This window comes from Mesoplodon mirus (assembly GCF_964341445.2).
Source record: "Mesoplodon mirus genome assembly, chromosome: 2".
Lineage (NCBI taxonomy): Eukaryota > Metazoa > Chordata > Mammalia > Artiodactyla > Ziphiidae > Mesoplodon > Mesoplodon mirus.
This window is the reverse complement of record NC_138977.1, coordinates 15,307,973-15,326,581: the sequence shown is the minus strand read 5'-3', so window position 1 is coordinate 15,326,581 and position 18,609 is coordinate 15,307,973. Positions and strand designations below refer to the sequence as shown.

The window sequence follows — 18,609 nt, the reverse complement described above, 5'->3', positions numbered from 1 at the left end:
GTTGTTTTAATTTGCATTTCCCTGATAACATAAGGTGGAGCATCTTTTCATATGCCTATTTGTTACCTGTATATCTTCTTTGGTGAGGTATTTGTTAAGAACTTTGGCTGATTTTTAAATTGATTTGGTCATTTTCTTATTGTTGAGTTTGAGTTCTTTATAAATTTTGGAAAACAGTCCTTTACTAAAAGTGTATTTTGCAAATATTTTCTCCCAATCTATGGCTTATCTTCTAATTCTCTAGATATTGTCTTTTGCATACATAAGTTTTTGATTTTAATGAAGTCCAGCTTATCAATTATTTCTTTCATGGATCATGACTTTGGTGTTGTGTCTAATAATGTATCATCATACCCAAGGTCATCTATGTTTTTCCCTTACATTATCTTCTAGGAGTTTTATAGTTTCGTATTATACATTTAGGACTATGATCCATTTTCAGTTAATTTTTGTGATGGTTGTAAGGTTTTGTGGTGGTTGTAAGGTATCTAGACGCATTTTTTGCATGTGAATGTTTAGTTGTTCCATCACCATTTGTTGAAGAGACTGTTTTTGCCCCATTGTATTGTTTTTGCTCCTTGGTCAAAGATTAATTAACTATGTTTATGTGATTCTGTTTCTTGGCTCTTACTCTCTTCCACTGACCTATCTGATTATTCTTTTGCCAAGACCTCACTATCTTGATTACTGCAGCTTTATAGTAGGTATTAAAGTAGGGTAGTGTCAGTCCTCCAACTTTCTTCACCTTCAATATTAAGCTGCCTAGTCTGGGTCTCTTGCCTCTCAATATAAACTTTAGAATCAGTTTGTCCATATCTATAAAGTAACTTGCTGAGATTTTGATTGTGATTGCATTGAATCTATAGATCAAGTTGGGAAGAACAGACTTCTTGACACTATTGAGTTTTTCTATCCATGAACATAGAATATCTTTCCATTTATTTAGTTCTTATTTGATTTTGTTTATCAGAGTTTTGTGCTTTTCCTCATATAGATATTGTACATATTTTGTTAGATTTATACCTAAGTATTTCATTTTGAGGGGGTACTATTGTAAATGGTATTCCATTTTTAATTTCCAATTCCATGTATTTATTGTTAGTATACAGGAAAGCAGTTGCCTTTTGTATATTAGCTATAGTCACTTCCAGGAATTTCTTTGTTGATACCTTTGGATTTACTAGACAGTCATGTCATCCCAACAAAGTCAGGTTTATTTCTTCCTCCCAGTATGTGTAACTTTTCTTTTTCTTGCCTTAATTGCATTAATAAGGACTTCCAGTATGATAATGAAAAGGGATGGTGAGAGTTACATCCTTGCCTTGAACATGATCCTAGTGGGAAAGCTTTAAGTTTTTCACATTAAGAATGATGTTAGCTAAAGGGTTTTGATAGATAGTGTTTATCAAGCTGAGAAAATTCCCCTTTATTCCTAGTTTACTAAGAGTTTTTATTATGACTTTGTGTTGGATTTTGTCAAATGCTTTTTCTGCATCTATTGATATGATGATATTATTGTTTTTATTCTTTTTTTGGCTTTGATTTGCTAATATTTTGTGAGGATTTTTGCATCTATTTTTATGAGTGATATTGTTCCATAGTTTTCTTGTAATGTCTTTGTCTGGATTTGGTATTAGGGTAATGCTGGCCTCATAGAATGAGTTAGGAAATATTCCTTCTGCTTCTATCCTCTGAAAGAGATTATAGAGAATTGGTATAATTTCTTCCTTAACTGTTTGGTATAATTCACCAGTGAACCTGTCTGAGCCTGGTGCTTTCTATTTTGGAAGGTTATTAATTCTTGATTCAATCTTTAATAGAAATAGGCTTTAGGCCTATTCATATTGTCTATTTCTTCCTCTGTGAGTTTTAGCAGATTGTGTGTTTCAAGGAATTGGCCCATTTTATTTAGGTTATCAAATTTGTGGCATTGGCTTGTTCATAGTATTCCTTTATTATCCATTTAACATCCATGGGATCTAGAGATCTAGAGTGATGTCCCCGTCTTTCATTTCTCATATTATTAATTTGTGTCTTCTGCTTGTTCACATGCTCGCTTGCTCTCTGTCTCTCTCCCTCTCTCTCTCTTCCCCTTCTGTTAGCTTGGCTAGAGGCTTATGAATTTTACTGATCATTTTGGAGAACCAACTTTTGGTTTCATTGTTTTTTTTTTCTTTTTTCTCCAATTTTCAATTTCATTGATTTCTGTTCTAATTCTTATTTCTTTTCTTCTGCTTACTTTGAATTTAATTGGCTCTTCATTTTTAGTTACCTAAGGTGGAAACTTAAATTTGGTTTTAGATCTTGCTTCTTTTCTAATACATGCACTCAATGCTAACAATTTCCCTCTAAGCACTACTTCTGCTGCAGCTCACACATTTTGCTGTTATATTTTTATTTTCATTCAGTTCAAAATATTTTTTTAATTTCTTTTGAGATTTCTTCTTTGACCCATGTATTATTTAGAAGTATGTTGTTTAATCTCCACATATTTGGGGATTTCTCAGTTATCTTTCTGTTACTGATTTCTAGTTTAATTTTATTATGGTCTGAGAGCAGACATTGTTCAATTTCTTTTCTTTTAAATTTGTTAAGGTGTGTTTTATGGCTCAGAATGAGTTCTATCTTAGTGAATGTTCCATGTGAGCTTGCAAAAAAATGTATATTCTGTTTTTGTTGGATGAAGCAGTCTATAAATGTCAATTATATGCAGTTTATTAATGGTGTTGTTGAGTTCAATTACATCCTTACTGATTTTCTGCCTGCTGTTTCTGTCCATTTCTGAGACAGAGGTGTTGAGGTTTCTAACTGTAATAGTGGATTCATCTATTTCTTTTTGAAGTTCTATTAGTTTTTGCATCGCATAGTTTCACACTCTGTTGCTAGGTGTATGCACATTAAGAATTGTCATGTCTTCTTGGAGAATTGACCCCTTTATCATTATGTAATGTCCTTCTTTATCCCTGATAACTTTTCTTACTTTAAAGTCTGCTCTGTCTGAAATTAATATAGCTTCTGTTGCTTTCCTTTGTTTAGTATTAGCATGGTGTATTTTTCCATCCATTTACTTTTAATCATTATATGTTTCTATATTTAAAGTGGGTTTCTTGTAAACAACATATAGGTGGGTCTTGTTATTTGATCCACTGTGATAATCTCTGTTTTTTCATTGGTGCATTTAGACCTTGACATTCAAAATGATTACTGATAGAGTTGGATGAATATCTACCATATTCATTACTGTTTTCTGTTTTGCTCCCCTTGTTCTCTATTCCTATTTTTGTATTCTACTCTTTTTCTGCCATTTGTGATTTTAATTGAGCATTTTATATGATTCCATTTTTCTGCTTTTTTAGCATATCAGTTATGCTTAAAAACATAATTTTTTTTAGGGTTTATCCTAGAGTTTGCAGTATGCATTTACAACTAATGCAAGTCTACTTTCAAGTAACACTGTATTACTTCATAGGTAGTATTATTACCTTATAATAAAATGATCCTAATTCTTCCTTTCTAGACTTTATATCATTGCTTTCATTTATTTTATTTATATATAAACATACACAAGCATATATATGTAAATATTTATATAAGATATGTACATAAGCATACATTATTGAATATATTGTTGCTATTATTATCTTGAACAAACTGTTATCTTCTAGATCAATCACAAATAAGAAAAATATTTATTTTACCTTCAGTTATTCCTTCTTCGATGCTCTCCCTTCATTATGCAGATCTGAATTTCTGATCTATATTATTTTTCTTCTCACTAAAGAACTTCTTTTTTCTTTCAGGCAGGTCCACTGATAATAAATTATCTCAATATTTGTTTGTCTGAGAAAATCTCTATTTTTCCTTCAGCTTTAAAAGATAATTTCACAGGGTACAGAATTCTGAGTGAGTGATTTATTTCCCTTATACTTTTAAGTATTTCAGTCCACTCTCTTGCTTGCATGGTTTCTGAGGATAAGTCAGATATAATTCTTACCTTTGTTCCTCTATAGGTAAGGATTTTTTTCCTCTAGCTTTTTCTCAAATTTTGTTTATTTTTGATTTTCTGCAGTTTGAAGATGATATCCCTAGGTATATCCCATTTTGGGGGGGATTTTCCTAGTTGGTGTTCTCTGAACTTCCTGGATCTGTGTTTTAGTGTCTGACATTAATTTGGGGAAATTCTCAGTCATTACTTTTTGAAATATTTCTTCTGTTCCTTTCTCACTTTCTTCTACTTCTGGTATTCCCATTATGCATATGTTACACTTTTCATAGTTGTCCCACAGTCCTTGGATATTCTGTCAATTTTTTTTCTTTAGTCTTTGTTCTCTTTGCTCTTCAGTTTTCAAGGATTCTATTGCTATATCCTCTAGCTCAGAGATTCTTTCCTCAGTCATGTCCAGTCTTTACTAATAAATCCATCAAAGACATTCTCTGTTTCTATTACAGTGTTTTTAATCTCTAGAACTTTTTTATGGCTCTTCTTAGGATTTCCAACTCTGTGCTTACATTGCCTATCTGTTCTTGCATTCTGTCTAATTTTTTTTTAAACATCTTTATTGGAGTATGATTGCTTTAGAATGGTGTATTAGTTTCTGCTGTATAACAAAATGAATCAGCTATACATAAACATATATCCCCATATCTCCTCCCTCTTGCATCTCCCTCCCACCCTCCCTATCCCACCCCTCTAGGTGGACACAAAGCACTGAGCTGATCTCCCTGTGCTATGCGGCTCCTTCCCACTAGCTATCTATTTCACGTTTGGTAGTGTATATATGTCCATGCCACATTATAGCCCTTAGCATTCTAATCAGTGTTGTTTTAAGTTCCCAGTCTGATAATTCCAACATCCCTGCCATGTCTGATTCTAGTGCTTTCCCTGGTCTCTTCAAATTGTATTTTCTACCTTTTGGTATGCCTTGTAATTTTTCTTGATAACTAGACATAATATACTCTATAAAAAGAACTGCTGTAAATAGGTCTTTAGTAATGCGGTGGTGAGGTGTTGGCAGAGAGGAGGCTTTCTAGAGTTCTGTGATTAGGTTTCAGTCCTTTAGTGAGCCTGTGCCTCTGGACTGTGAACCTCACAAGAGTTTCTCAGTTTTTTTTCTCCCCTTTGGATGGGAGAGGATTATTCCAGTGGGCTGCAGTTGGGTATTTCTCTTCCTCTGGTCAGTTAGAATGTGGTAATATCCCAGTAGATTTGGCTCTAATTAACTAGTTTCTGCCCAGGGCAGGCCTTGTTAAGAAGAACAGAGTGTCCTGGAGTACTTAAAGATGTTTCCGGTTCCACTGAAGCAGGAGGGCATGTTCCCCAGTATTTGCTGTGGGAATCTTATCAAGCTCCTAGAGGTAAATTTCAGAGTATTGTGTTCCCCCCACCTTTGGGCTGAATTCCCCTGGAGTTTTTAACTCTCAGACTTGTCCTCATTGAGTGTCCGGCAATTTGTCAACTACGGTTCAGGTTTCTCTACCCTGGCACTGGCTGCTGGGGCCATTTCCACTCCTGAGTTTCTGCTGTGGTAAGCTGAGACTCTCTATCCACCTGCCTGTCTCTCCAGCCTTGGGGGCAGCAGTTTGTGCTGTGTCCACGCCTCTCTGAAGAATCAAAGAAAAGTTATTGATTTTTTAGTCTGTTCAACTTTTTGTTTGTTAGGTTGGAGTGGCAACTTCCAAAGCTCCTTAAATATGGAACCCGCAGGAAGTCCTATGCTTCTTATTTTACTAAAACGGGAACCTACAAAATTGACAATTTTGTAACTTGATTTTTTTTCATTTATATCATAAACTTGTTCCTTGTTGTTAAATATTCTTTGATGGAATTTTAATTAGTGACAGTATCTTTTATCACATTACACATTTTTTATCTGGTCCCTTGTTGCTTAAACTGCTCCCAGTTTTCTGCATTATAAACAGTGCTTCTGTGAATATTCATAGAGTTAAATCTTTTGTACATCCATGATTGTGTCCTCAGGGTAAAGAAAATAGCTCTTCTTAACCTAATACCAGAGATGAATTAGCAGAAAACATCCTAGATACTGCTGCAGTGGAACAACTTACACCTTTTAAGATATATAAAATGAGATCAGTTTCCTTGTTCTTTCATCAGTTCACAAAGTGATTGAGCCAGTTCTATACCACCTTTCACTAATTTGGTGTGTGTGTGTGTATGTGTATGAGAGAGAAAGAGAGAGTGAGAGAGAGTGAGACTGCTTATGGAAGTGTTTAAAATTGTTAGAAAAATAAAGGCTGTTTTTCATTTCATTTCAAGCAAGACTAGTACTGGGAGAATCTGGAAATCCCAGGTGCTTTTGTACTTTTATTCTGTAACTTCCGTAAGACAGAAAAAAAAAAAAACCCAAAACAAAACTCTCTCCTTCTTAGATATGACATGGAGACAGCTCCTCTCCAGAGGACATCACTTTTGTTACTCTGCTTTTCTGATAGAATTACCTTATGAAACTGCTGACTTCACTTTCTGGATGCAGTGAAACCAGAATTCTAGCCAACTCCATCTATATTGCCTTGACTCTTCTTCCTTTTTATCCTGTCAGTTCCCTTTTGCCAAAGACTACTAGGACACACCTGTCCTTGAACTATTTTTTTTTTGCTAGCTGCAATGAAGAGAAGGCCACCATGGAGAACCATGGGACACCTCAGGAAGACTGTATTAAGAAAAGACTCATTGTAGGATTTAGGGTTGCATTTAATGATTTGAGGAAGGATTCATGGAAGCACGGCTTTGCTATAGTTTGCTTGCTGTCAAAAAGCACATGTAATTTTATGGTTTTGTGTATTAACGACTTATTGAGAAGCAGGGTAACCAGCTATACCAGTATACTTGAAACTGAGGGGGTTTCTGGGACACAGCATTTTCAGTGCCCAAACCAAAAATATCCCAAGCAAACTGGGAGGAGCTGGTTACCCTACCTGGAAGGCGAGAGAAGCGAAAAGAGGCTGAGACTGGAATTGGTAAAGAAGCAACATCACTCACAGGAGCCAGGATTCAGGATGTTTGGTTATTTTGTGGTTTGGACAGTATTCGTGTTTTTGCCTGGATTCAGACATGATTACAAAGTGGTCTGTTCTCTGACTTGATCCGTCATGGTGACAGGTGGCCTTGTCCGATGGTGATGTTCTGCAAAATTGTTGATGTTCCGTAGGAGAACAGGAGGCCACCTCCTAGCAACACCAAGGCCTTCACACAGTATCAGGCCAGTATCTAGCTGTCAGGAGCTGTTTTCCTTTTCTCCAATTCCCTTCTTTGAGGATTTGAGAGATACATTTGAGGTTGGCCTAAGATGACAGTTGTGAGAGTCTCTAGTGGTGAGAGCCTTGGTTCCAGTCATGTTGGTTCTGTGCCCTAATGAAATGCTCTGGGCTTTGAAACATTGAGTAATAAAAGTATTATCCATCTCTCTTAACACAACTCTTCTTCAATAGAGAAAAGTGTCTTAATGATTGAGACGATGCTAAGTTAATAATGTTAAATGTTTTAAAAATCAAATACTCTTTTCCCTTCTTTGAGATTCAAAATTCACATTAGCATATTTTAGTGTTCTTACTGCCATAAAGAAACCCAACTTATTTAATTTAGGACACTTTTTTCACAGAACACATTAACATTTTGATGAACACTAATATTTCACTATTAAACTAGTGTATCATAGAAATACTAGTTTATTTAGTGATTGTCTCCTAGTTATGCTTTTTGTTTTTAAAATTAGAAATATATGTGAAGGGTAAATAATTGTTCTGATTTAAAATGAATAAATTTTCTTAATTATAGGCATTGAAAAATAGTTTCATGTATTTCAGATTTATTGGTTTAATATTAAGAGACAGTATTAAATGGTGGTTGGATTTTTTTGGGGAAAATACTTAACTAGTGGATGAAAATATTATTATGTATTTGATTTAGTTTAGTAGCTTAAGGTTATAATACTAGTTAAATTATGAAGCATTATTTTAATTCTTAACATTGGTTCATTTCCTTTAGCTGTCTTAAACTCAGTTTGGTTGTCCCACATATTAATTGTTTAGCAATTATAAATAAATCAATTGTTTAGCAATTAGTTTTTATAACAATGGAGGAAATAATATGGCCTTAGCTATATTGTAATCTACATTCATGAACTTTCCTCTAGGTTCTGAGGACTACCTTGAGGTCATTATTCCAACAGACCCAAGAGTGGAACATCCTGGGCAAATAAGTGAGAGAAAGGAAATTGAAGAATTATCAGAAGCTTCAAGAAGCACCATATCACAGGCAGTGGTGCTTCCCGCTGAGATTCCATGTGAGGTCAGTAAAGACACCTTGTTATTTAAGTGACTGCATTATTTTAATGGATACTGCATTTCACTAGAATGTAACTAACACTAAAAGCTACAACATAGAGGCATTTTCGTCTACTCTGTTCATGGCCATGTCCTCAGAACCCAGAACAATATCTGGTAGTTAGTAGGCATTTGATACATATTTGTTGAATAATAAAGTATTGAAACATATATGAAAGCATCATTTTATTAAATGTTACTTGACGCGTTACAGACAGATTTACAATTGCTATATATATCAAGCTATTTAAAAGAAAGTTGGATTCATATTAACCAGATCAAGGATTTTATTTTCATAAAAGGAAATACATTCTTGAGTAGACTTTGAAAATACTTATGTTTTATGACCACTGATTTTTAAATTATAAAACATATATCAAAGGCCTACATTATGAAGTGGAACTATCATAGAGCTAGTCCTTTGGGGAATAAAAGTATAATGTTAGAGGGAGTGGATTTCTCAGGAGGTGACTATATGAACACATGTTGCCAACATTTCTTCCTTCTAAGTCTTCATTGGACTGAGCCACTAAAATAAGCCTACTGCTAGAGCTTGACCAAAACTTGGGCTACGTAATCTCCAGACAATAAAAAGATGCTGGTCCTCAGTGTCTATGGTATGCTTGACCAGGAAGAGCAAAAGATACAGGACGACCTTGAGAGCTGCATGAGAGGGTCCTTCAGGTGGACGCCAGTAGGTTAATGTGATAGGAGCTGCACTTGTCTGCTTACTGGGAGGCATATTTTGGGAGAGAATCCCCTGATCCTGATGATACCAGCAGCCCTGGGAGAAGCAGAACGTTCTGTGCAGTTTGGGAAAGCTTAATTCCCTCACCTCCAGACCCCACGCCCAAGCAGGAGAATCGCTGTTTTATTATGTTATCAGTTCCAGAGGAACAAAATCTTCTTTGACACTCCCTTAAAGACCCCAGGAACTGAAACTGTACAGGTTTGAGGGAACTGAGATAGAGGATCAGGCAAAGAACAATTACAACCTACTTGAGGAAGGGAGATCAGGCCAAACAAGCAGAACCAGTGGCTCCTATTGAGTCAGAAATAATGGAAGAGACAGAAATAAATAGAAGAGACTATAAAATGGAAATCAGAACTGTTCTCAAGTAGGTAAAGTCAAAGCAAAAAAAGCAAAAAAAAAAAAAAAAAAAGCCCTCTGGAACTAAAAATTGCTCACCAGGAATTATGCAATGAGTCTAAATAGCTGCTTTCAAAAATATCTGCAAGAGTAAAATTTGAACAATATAAAACCTTTCCATTATTAAATTGCAGAGAAATCAAAATCCAAAAATTAAACCCCACTGCCCTCCAAGCAGAGATAGCTCACTCAGATAGCTGAGCAGGATGAGGGTTCTTTCGGTAACAGAACTGTGGGCTTTTACTGACATGGATACAATTCTTTCAGACCCTCTGCAGTTACATTATTTCAATTCCAAACCTCTCTTGGGTACCCCACTTTTTAAACAGTCCTAAGAGTTGAAAGGTCATATAAGATTATTTTAGCATCAGACCTACACATTAAAAAATTGAAATAAACAAATCCCTGGACCAAAAATAGTCATCCCAGTCAAAACCTTGTATTCTCAGAACCTAGATCTTAGTAGAGTCTGAATCCAAGTCCCAATTTCCAAGCACCACAGGAAAGATTATGTATATCCAAATGAGTGAAAATCATGTTTCAGATTTGCCAGGATAACGTTCAGTCTATGCCAATTGTCTGAAAGCACAACCTTTGAACATTTCTGAGAAGTCTTTGAATTATTGGGTAAGTAGAGACCACTTAAGGATATGGCCTCCTTTCTCTGGAAGTGATATTTTGAGACTTCCCTGCCATCGTATAAAAATCTAGAAATTTACAAGACTATCCTTGCCAGTCACCAGGTCATATTTGAGATGTGCCTCTTTCTCACCCAGTATCTTCAATATCTATGAATTTCCCCTTATCGTTTTATGTTTCCAGCATGCCAGTGCTGAGTTGACTGGTTCAATCTAATGGCACCGTCTTCATTCTCTCTGATGACCAGAGAATTAGCTTTAATCTCACCTGTTGCCTCTTGCTGCAGAACTGCTTGGGTCTGTGGACCTGCTCCTGGAGAAGTGCTCTCCCTGTTCCCTCCTCCGCTCTGGAGAAGCAGCATAAGTAGATAGTTTAACTGAGGCTGCTGTTGCTTTTGACCCCAGGAGCCTGGCAGTATTTTTTTTTTGTGCGTGTGTGTGTGTTAGTTTCTGCTTTATAACAAAATGAATCAGCTATACACATACATATGTTCCCATATCCCCTCCCTCTTGTGTCTCCCTCCCACCCTCCCTATCCCACCCCTCCAGGCGGTCACAAAGCACCGAGCTGATCTCCCTGTGCTATGCGGCTGCTTCCCACTAGCTATCTACCTTACGTTTGATAGTGTATATATGTCCATGCCTCTCTTTCGCCTTGTCACAGCTTACCCTTCCCCCTCCCCATATCCTCAAGTCCATTCTCAAGTAGGTCTGTGTCTTTATTCCTGTCTTACCCCTAGGTTCTTCAGGACTTTTTTTTTTCTTCTTAAATTCCATATATATGTGTTAGCATACGGTATTTGTCTTTCTCTTTCTGACTTACTTCACTCTGTATGACAGACTCTAGGTCTATCCACTTCATTACAAATAGCTCAATTTCGTATCTTTTTATGGCTGACTAATATTCCATTGTATATATGTACCACATCTTCTTTATCCATTCATCTGATGATGGACACGTAGGTTGTTTCCATCTCTGGGCTATTGTAAATAGGGCTGCAATGAACATTTTGGTACATGTCTCTTTTTGAATTATGGTTTTCTCAGGGTATATGCCCAGTAGTGGGATTGCTGGGTCATATGGTAGTTCTATTTGTAGTTTTTTAAGGAACCTCCATACTGTTCTCCATAGTGGCTGTACCAATTCCCATTCCCACCAGCAGTGCAAGAGTGTTCCCTTTTCTCCACACCCTCTCCAGCATTTATTGTTTCTAGATTTTTTGATGATAGCCATTCTGACTGGTGTGAGATGATATCTCATTGTAGTTTTGATTTGCATTTCTCTAATGATTAAAGATGTTGAGCATTCTTTCATGTGTTTGTTGGCAGTCTGTATATCTTCTGTGGAGAAATGTCTATTTAGGTCTTCTGCCCATTTTTGGATTGGGTTGTTTGTTTTATTGTTATTGAGCTGCATGAGCTGCTTATAAATTTTGGAGATTAATCCTTTGTCAGTTGCTTCATTTGCAAATATTTTCTCCCATTCTCAGGGTTGTCTTTTGGTCTTGTTTATGGTTTCCTTTGCTGTGCAAAAGCTTTGAAGTTTCATTAGGTCCCATGTGTTTATTTTTGTCTTTATTTCCATTTCTCTAGGAGGTGGGTCAAAAAGGATCTTGCTGTGATTTATGTCATAGAGTGTTCTGCCTATGTTTTCCTCAAAGAGTTTGATAGTTTCTGGCATTACATTTAGGTCTTTAATCCATTTTGAGCTTATTTTTGTGTATGGTGTTAGGGAGTGATCTAATCTCATACTTTTACATGTCCCTGTCCAGTTTTCCCAGCACCGCTTATTGAAGAGGCTGTCCTTTCTCCACTGTACATTCCTGCCTCCTTTATCAAAGATAAGGTGACCATATGTGCGTGGGTTTACCTCTGGGCTTTCTATCCTGTTCCATTGATCTATCTTTCTGTTTTTGTGCCAGTACCATACTGTCTTTTATTTATTTATTTTTTTGCGTTACGCGGGCCTCTCACTGTTGTGGCCTCTCCCGTTGCGGAGCACAGGCTCCGGACGCGCAGGCTCAGCAGCCATGGCTCACGGGCCCAGCCACTCCGTGGCATGTGGGATCCTCCCGGACAGGGGCACGAACCCGCATCCCTCGCATTGGCAGGCAGACTCTCAACCACTGCACCACCAGGGAAGCCCCATACTGTCTTGATTACAGTAGCTTTGTAGTATAGTCTGAAGTCAGGGAGCCTGATTCCTCCGGCTCCATTTTTCGTTCTCAAGATTGCTTTGGCTATTCGGGGTCTTTTGTGTTTCCATACAAATTGTGAATTTTTTTGTTCTAGTTCTGTGAAAAATGCCAGTGGTAGTTTGATAGGGATTGCATTGAATCTTTAGATTGCTTTGGGTAGTAGAGTCATTTTCACCATGTTGATTCTTCCAATCCAACAACATGGTATATCTCTCCATCTATTTGTATCATCTTTAATTTCTTTCATCAGTGTCTTATAGTTTTCTGCATACAGGTCTTTTGTCTCCTTAGATAGGTTTATTCCTAGATATTTTATTCTTTTTGTGGCAATGGTAAATGGGAGTGTTTTCTTGATTTTACTTTCAGATTTTTCATCATTAGTATATAGGAATGCCAGAGATTTCTGTGCATTCATTTTGTATCCTGCTACTTTACCAAATTCATTGATTATCTCTAGTAGTTTTCTGGTAGCATCTTTAGGATTCTCTATGTATAGTATCATGTCATCTGCAAAGAGTGACAGCTTTACTTCTTCTTTTCCAATTTGGATTCCTTTTATTTCCTTTTCTTCTCTGATTGCTGTGGCTAAAACTTCCAAAACTATGTTGAATAAGAGTGGTGAGAGTGGGCAGCCTTGTCTTGTTCCTGATCTTAGTGGAAATGGTTTCAGTTTTTCACCATTGAGGACAATGTTGGCTGTGGGTTTGTCATATATGGCCTTTATTATGTTGAGGAAAGTTCCCTCTATGCCTACTTTCTGCAGGGTTTTTATCATAAATGGTTGTTGAATTTTGTCGAAAGCTTTCTGTGCATCTACTGAGGTGATCATATGGTTTTTCTCTTTCAGTTTGTTAATATGGTGTATCACGTTGATTGATTTGCATATATTGAAGAATCCTTGCATTCCTGGAATAAAACCCACTTGATCATGGTGTATGATCCTTTTAATGCGCTTTTGGATTCTGTTTGCTAGTATTTTGTTGAGGATTTTTGCATGTATGTTCATCAGTGATATTGGCCTGTAGTTTTCTTTCTTTGTGACATCCTTGTCTGGTTTTCGTATGAAGGTGATGGTGGCCTCGTAGAATGAGTTTAGGAGTGTTCCTCCCTCTGCTATATTTTGGAAGAGTTTGAGAAGGAGAGGTGTTAGCTCTTCTCTAAGTGTTTGATAGAATTCGCCGGTGAAGCCATCTGGTCCTGAGCTTTTGTTTGTTGGAAGATTTTTAATCACAGTTTCAATTTCAGTGCTTGTGATTGGTCTGTTCATATTTTCTATTTCTTCCTGATTCAGTCTTGGCAGGTTGTGCATTTCTAAGAATTTGTCCATTTCTTCCAGGTTGTCCATTTTATTGGCATAGAGTTTCTTGTAGTAATCTCTCATGATCTTTTGTATTTCTGCAGTGTCAGTTGTTACTTCTCCTTTTTCATTTCTAACTCTATTGATTTGAGTCTTCTCCCTGTTTTTCTTGATGAGTCTGGCTAATGATTTATCAAATTTGTTTATTGTCCCAAAGAACCAGCTTTTAGTTTTATTGATCTTTGCTATCGTTTCCTTCATTTCTTTTTCATTTATTTCTGATCTGATTTTTATGATTTCTTTCCTTCTGCTAACTTTGGGGTGTTTTTGTTCTTCTTTCTCTAATTGCTTTAGGTGCAATGTTAGGTTGCTTATTTGAGATGTTTCCTGTTTCTTAAGGTGGGATTGTATTGCTATAAACTTCCCTCTTAGAACTGCTTTTGCTGCATCCCATAGGTTTTGGGTCGTCGTGTCTCCATTGTCATTTCTTTCTAGGTATTTTTTGATTTCCTCTTTGATTTCTTTAGTGACCACTTCGTTATTATGTAGTGTATTGTTTAGCCTCCATGTGTTTGTATTTTTTACAGATCTTTTTATGTAATTGATATCTAGTCTCATAGCGTTGTGGTCGGAAAAGATACTTGATACAATTTGATTTTTCTTAAATTTACCAAGGCTTGATTTGTGACCCACGATATGATCTATCCTGGAGAATGTTCCATGAGCACTTGAGTAAAATGTGTATTCTGTTGTTTTTGGATGGAATGTCCTATAAATATCATTTAAGTCCATCTTGTTTAATGTATCATTTAAAGCTTGTGTTTCCTTATTTATTTTCATTTTGGATGATCTGTCCATTGCTGAAAGTGGGGTGTTAAAGTCCCCTACTATGAATGTGTTACTGTCGATTTCCCCTTTTATGGCCGTTAGTATTTGCCTTATGTATTGAGGTGCTCCTATGTTGGGTGCATAAATATTTACAATTGGTATATCTTCTTCTTGGATCGATCCCTTGATCATTATGTAGTGTCCTTCTTTGTCTCTTCTAATAGCCTTTATTTTAAAGTCTATTTTGTCTGATATGAGAATTGCTACTCCAGCTTTCTTTTGGTTTCCATTTGCATGGAATATCTTTTTCCATCCCCTTACTTTGAGTCTGTATGTGTCTCTAGGTCTGAAGTGGGTCTCTTGTAGACATAGCATATATATGGGTCTTGTTTTTGTATCCATTCAGACAATCTGTGTCTTTTGGTGGGAGCATTTAATCCATTTACATTTAAGGTAATTATCAATATGTATGTTCCTATTCCCATTTTCTTAATTGTTTTGGGTTCGTTATGGTAGGTATTTTCCTTCTGTTGTGTTTCTTGCCTAGAGAAGTTCCTTTAGCATTTGTTGTAAAGCTAGTTTGGTGGTGCTGAACTCTCTCAGCTTTTGCTTGTCTGTAAATGTTTTAATTTCTCCATCAAATCTGAATGAGATCCTTGCTGGGTAGAGTAATCTTAGTTGCAGGTTTTTCTCCTTCATCACTTTAAGTATGTCCTGCCACTCCCTTCTGGCTTGCAGAGTTTCTGCTGAAAGATAGCTGTTAACCTTATGGGGATTCCCTTGTGTGTTATTTGTTGTTTTTCCCTTGCTGCTTTTAATATGTTTTCTTTGTATTTAATTTTTGACAGTTTGATTAATATGTGCCTTGGTGTATTTCTCCTTGGATTTATTCTGTATGGGACTCTCTGTGCTTCCTGGACTTGATTAACTGTTTCCTTTCCCATATTAGGGAAGTTTTCAACTATAATCTCTTCAAATATTTTCTCAGTCCCTTTCTTTTTCTCTTCTTCTTCTGGAACCCCTATAATTCGAATGTTGGTGCGTTTAATGTTGTCCCAGAGGTCTCTGAGACTGTCCTCAGTTCTTTTCATTCTTTTTTCTTTCTTCTGCTCTGCAGTAGTTATTTCCCTTATTTTATTTTCCATATCACTTATCCGTTCTTCTGCCTCAGTTAATCTGCTATTGATCCCATCTAGAGTATTTTTTTTTTTTTGGTGGTACACGGGCCTCTCACTGTTGTGGCCTCCCCCGTTGCGGAGCACAGGCTCCAGACGCGCAGGCTCAGCAGCCATGGCTCATGGGCCTAGCCGTTCCGCAGCATGTGGGATCTTCCCAGACTGGGCACGAACCCGTGTCCCCTGCATCGGCAGGTGGACTCTCAACCACTGCGCCACCAGGGAAGCCCCCATCTAGAGTATTTTTAATTTCATTTATTGTGTTGTTCATCGTTGCTTGTTTCATCTTTAGCTCTTCTAAGTCCTTGTTAACTGTTTCTTGCATTTTGTCTATTCCGTTTCCAAGATTTTTGATCATCTTTACTATCATTATTCTGAATTCTTTTTCAGGTAGACTGCCTATTTCCTCTTCATTTGTTAGGTCTGGTGGGTTTTTATCTTGCTCCTTCTCCTGCTGTGTGTTTTTCTGTCTTCTCATTTTGCTTATCTTACTGTGTTTGGGGTCTCCTTTTTGCAGGCTGCAGGTTCGTAGTTCCCGTTGTTTTTGGTGTCTGTCCCCAGTGGCCTAGGTTGGTTCAGTAGGTTGTGTAGGCTTCCTGGTGGAGGGGACTAGTGCCTGTGTTCTGGTGGATGAGGCTGGATCTTGTGTTTCTGGTGGGCAGGTCCACATGTGGTGGTGTGTTTTGGGGTGTCTGGGGACTTTTTATGATTTTAGGCAGCCTCTCTGCTAATGGGTGGCGTTGTGTTCCTGTGTTGCTAGTTGTTTGGCATAGGGTGTCCAGCACTGTAGCTTGCTGGTCGTTGAGTGAAGCTGGGTGCTGGTGTTGAGATGGAGATCTCTGGAAGATTTTCGCTGTTTGATATTATGTGGAGCTGGGAAGTCTCTTTTGGACCAGTGTCCTGAAGTTGGCTCTCCCACCTCAGAGACACAGCATTGACTCCTGGCTGCAGCACCAAGAACATTTCATCCACACGGCTCCTCAGTTTGGGATGATTCGTTGTCTATTCATGTATTCCACAGATGCAGGGTACATCAAGTTGATTGTGGAGCTTTAATCCGCTGCTTCTCAGGCTGCTGGGAGAGATTTCCCTTTCTCTTCTTTGTTCTCACACCTCCCGGGTCTCAGCTTTGGAGTTGGCCCCGCCTCTGTGTGTAGATCGCTGGAGGGCGTCTGTTCTTCGATTGGACAGGACGGGGTTAAAGGAGCAGCTGCTTCGGGGACTCTGGCTCACTCAGTCCGGGAGGGAAGGAGGTGCACGGAGGGCGGGGCGAGCCTGCGGCGGCAGACGCCGGCATGACGTTGCACCAGCCCGTGGCGCGCCGTGTGCTCTCCCGGGGAAGCTGGCTCTGGATCCCGGGACCCCGGCAGTGGCGGGCTGCACAGGCTCACCGGATGGTAGGTGTGGATAGTGACCTACGCTCGCACACAAGCTTCTTGGCGGCGGCAGCAGTAGCCCCAGCGTCCCACGCCCGTCTCTGGGGTCCGCGCTTTTAGCCGCGGTTCGGCCCGTCTGTGGAGCCCCTTTAAGCAGTGCTCTTAATCCCCTCTCCTTGCGCACCAGGAAACAGAGGGAAGAAAAAGTCTCTTGCCTCTTCGGCAGGTCCAGACTTCTTCCTGGACTCCCTCCTGGCTAAGCCTGGCAGTATTGATCCCTCTGCTGAGTTATCTTTCCCAGCATTGTTCCTTTCCATGGATTTTGGATTTCCTGGACCTTGAAATTTTGTGCTCCTTCAAAAACAGCAGAAAAAAGGTTTTTTTCTTCGTTTTTTTCATGCACTAGTGAAGATGTGCCTCCAGTGTTATATTTATGTAAGTTATTTCCTATCTTTTAAAGAAATACCTAAATGAGTTTTAACAGTTTAATTCTGCTGCTTAATATTGCTTCTTTTCTAGGATTAGCAATATTTGTTCTATTTTAGTATGTGTTAATTTTTTTTCGTTGGTATGGGCCAGGATATTTGCTCTTCTAGCATATTCTTCCTGATTTTGTCTTGTATAGGGTAATTGATCATGAGAGATATGAAATCAGTGAATTCTAGTCCTGCTAATAATAAGCACATCCATTGTTCAAATGAATCTTATCCAGTTTTTGTCCTTGATGAATAATCCACCTGGGAGGCGTTCTTCCATTGGCATAACATCTAAATCAGAACTGGACCTGGTCTATGATTTGCTAGCTTCTTTTCCCTTTGCTGTGTATTTACTCCAAAGTCCTAATTTCATTACTTTCTCAGGCAAATTCCTTCAGAGTAGTGGTTCATATCTGGGACTGATTTGGCTGTCTCTCCCAAAGGGATATTTGGCAAAGTCTGCAGTCAGATTTGTTGTCATAACTGGGGGGTTGCTGCTGGCATCTGGTGGGTAGAAGCCAGGGATGCTGCTAAACATCCTACAGTGCACAGGGCAGCCCCCACAGCAATGACTTCTCTGGTTCAAACATGTCAGTACTGCCAAGGTTAAATCGTGCCCCAGAGCACAGGAAATACATTCGTGCCTCTTAATAATAGGTCACCTTCACATCACCTCGTAATGGCGTCAAGGAGGCAGTGCTCTTCCTCAGAGGCTTGTCTGCAGTCCTGTCAGTTGTTCTATGATCACTTGTTAGAGCTGCATCATCTCTCAAAAGTGATTCAGTCACTGGATTTTTTTTTTAATGGATTTGACCTGAATCTTTAAGAGAGAGCCTATGAATGTTTTCCTCAATGGCCCTCTCGGAAGTACTGTCGTTTGCTCCCAGATGCCTCTTGCCTCTCCTGTGATTTCTCTGAGCCCCAGTCACGGGTCAGTAATGGCCTCTCTATTGCTTCTTCAGTAGCACCATTCTAAAGAGCAGTCAAGAGTGAGCTTATTTTTTCTATCTTGTTTTACCTGTGTAGGCAGGACTTCAATATGTCATTCTCCCTTCCTTTTGATAGAATCTGCTGCAATCGCAGCTTTTCTCCATCCCAAACCTCTTACTTCCTTTGGTATAATTAACTGAT

The 18,609-nt window shown here is 38.2% G+C and overlaps 1 protein-coding gene across 7 annotated transcripts in view; it reads left to right on the top strand.

Annotated features, from left to right (window-relative positions):
- The window catches only part of BANK1 (B cell scaffold protein with ankyrin repeats 1), a 322,904-nt gene that overhangs the window by 72,139 nt on the left and 232,156 nt on the right, over positions 1–18,609 (top strand). For all 7 annotated transcript variants that reach the window (XM_082602768.1, XM_082602766.1, XM_082602765.1 and 4 more), the window contains exon 3: positions 8,151–8,305. In XM_082602768.1, coding sequence (XP_082458894.1) covers positions 8,151–8,305 — 155 coding nt within the window. The remainder of the gene's footprint in view (positions 1–8,150; positions 8,306–18,609) is intronic.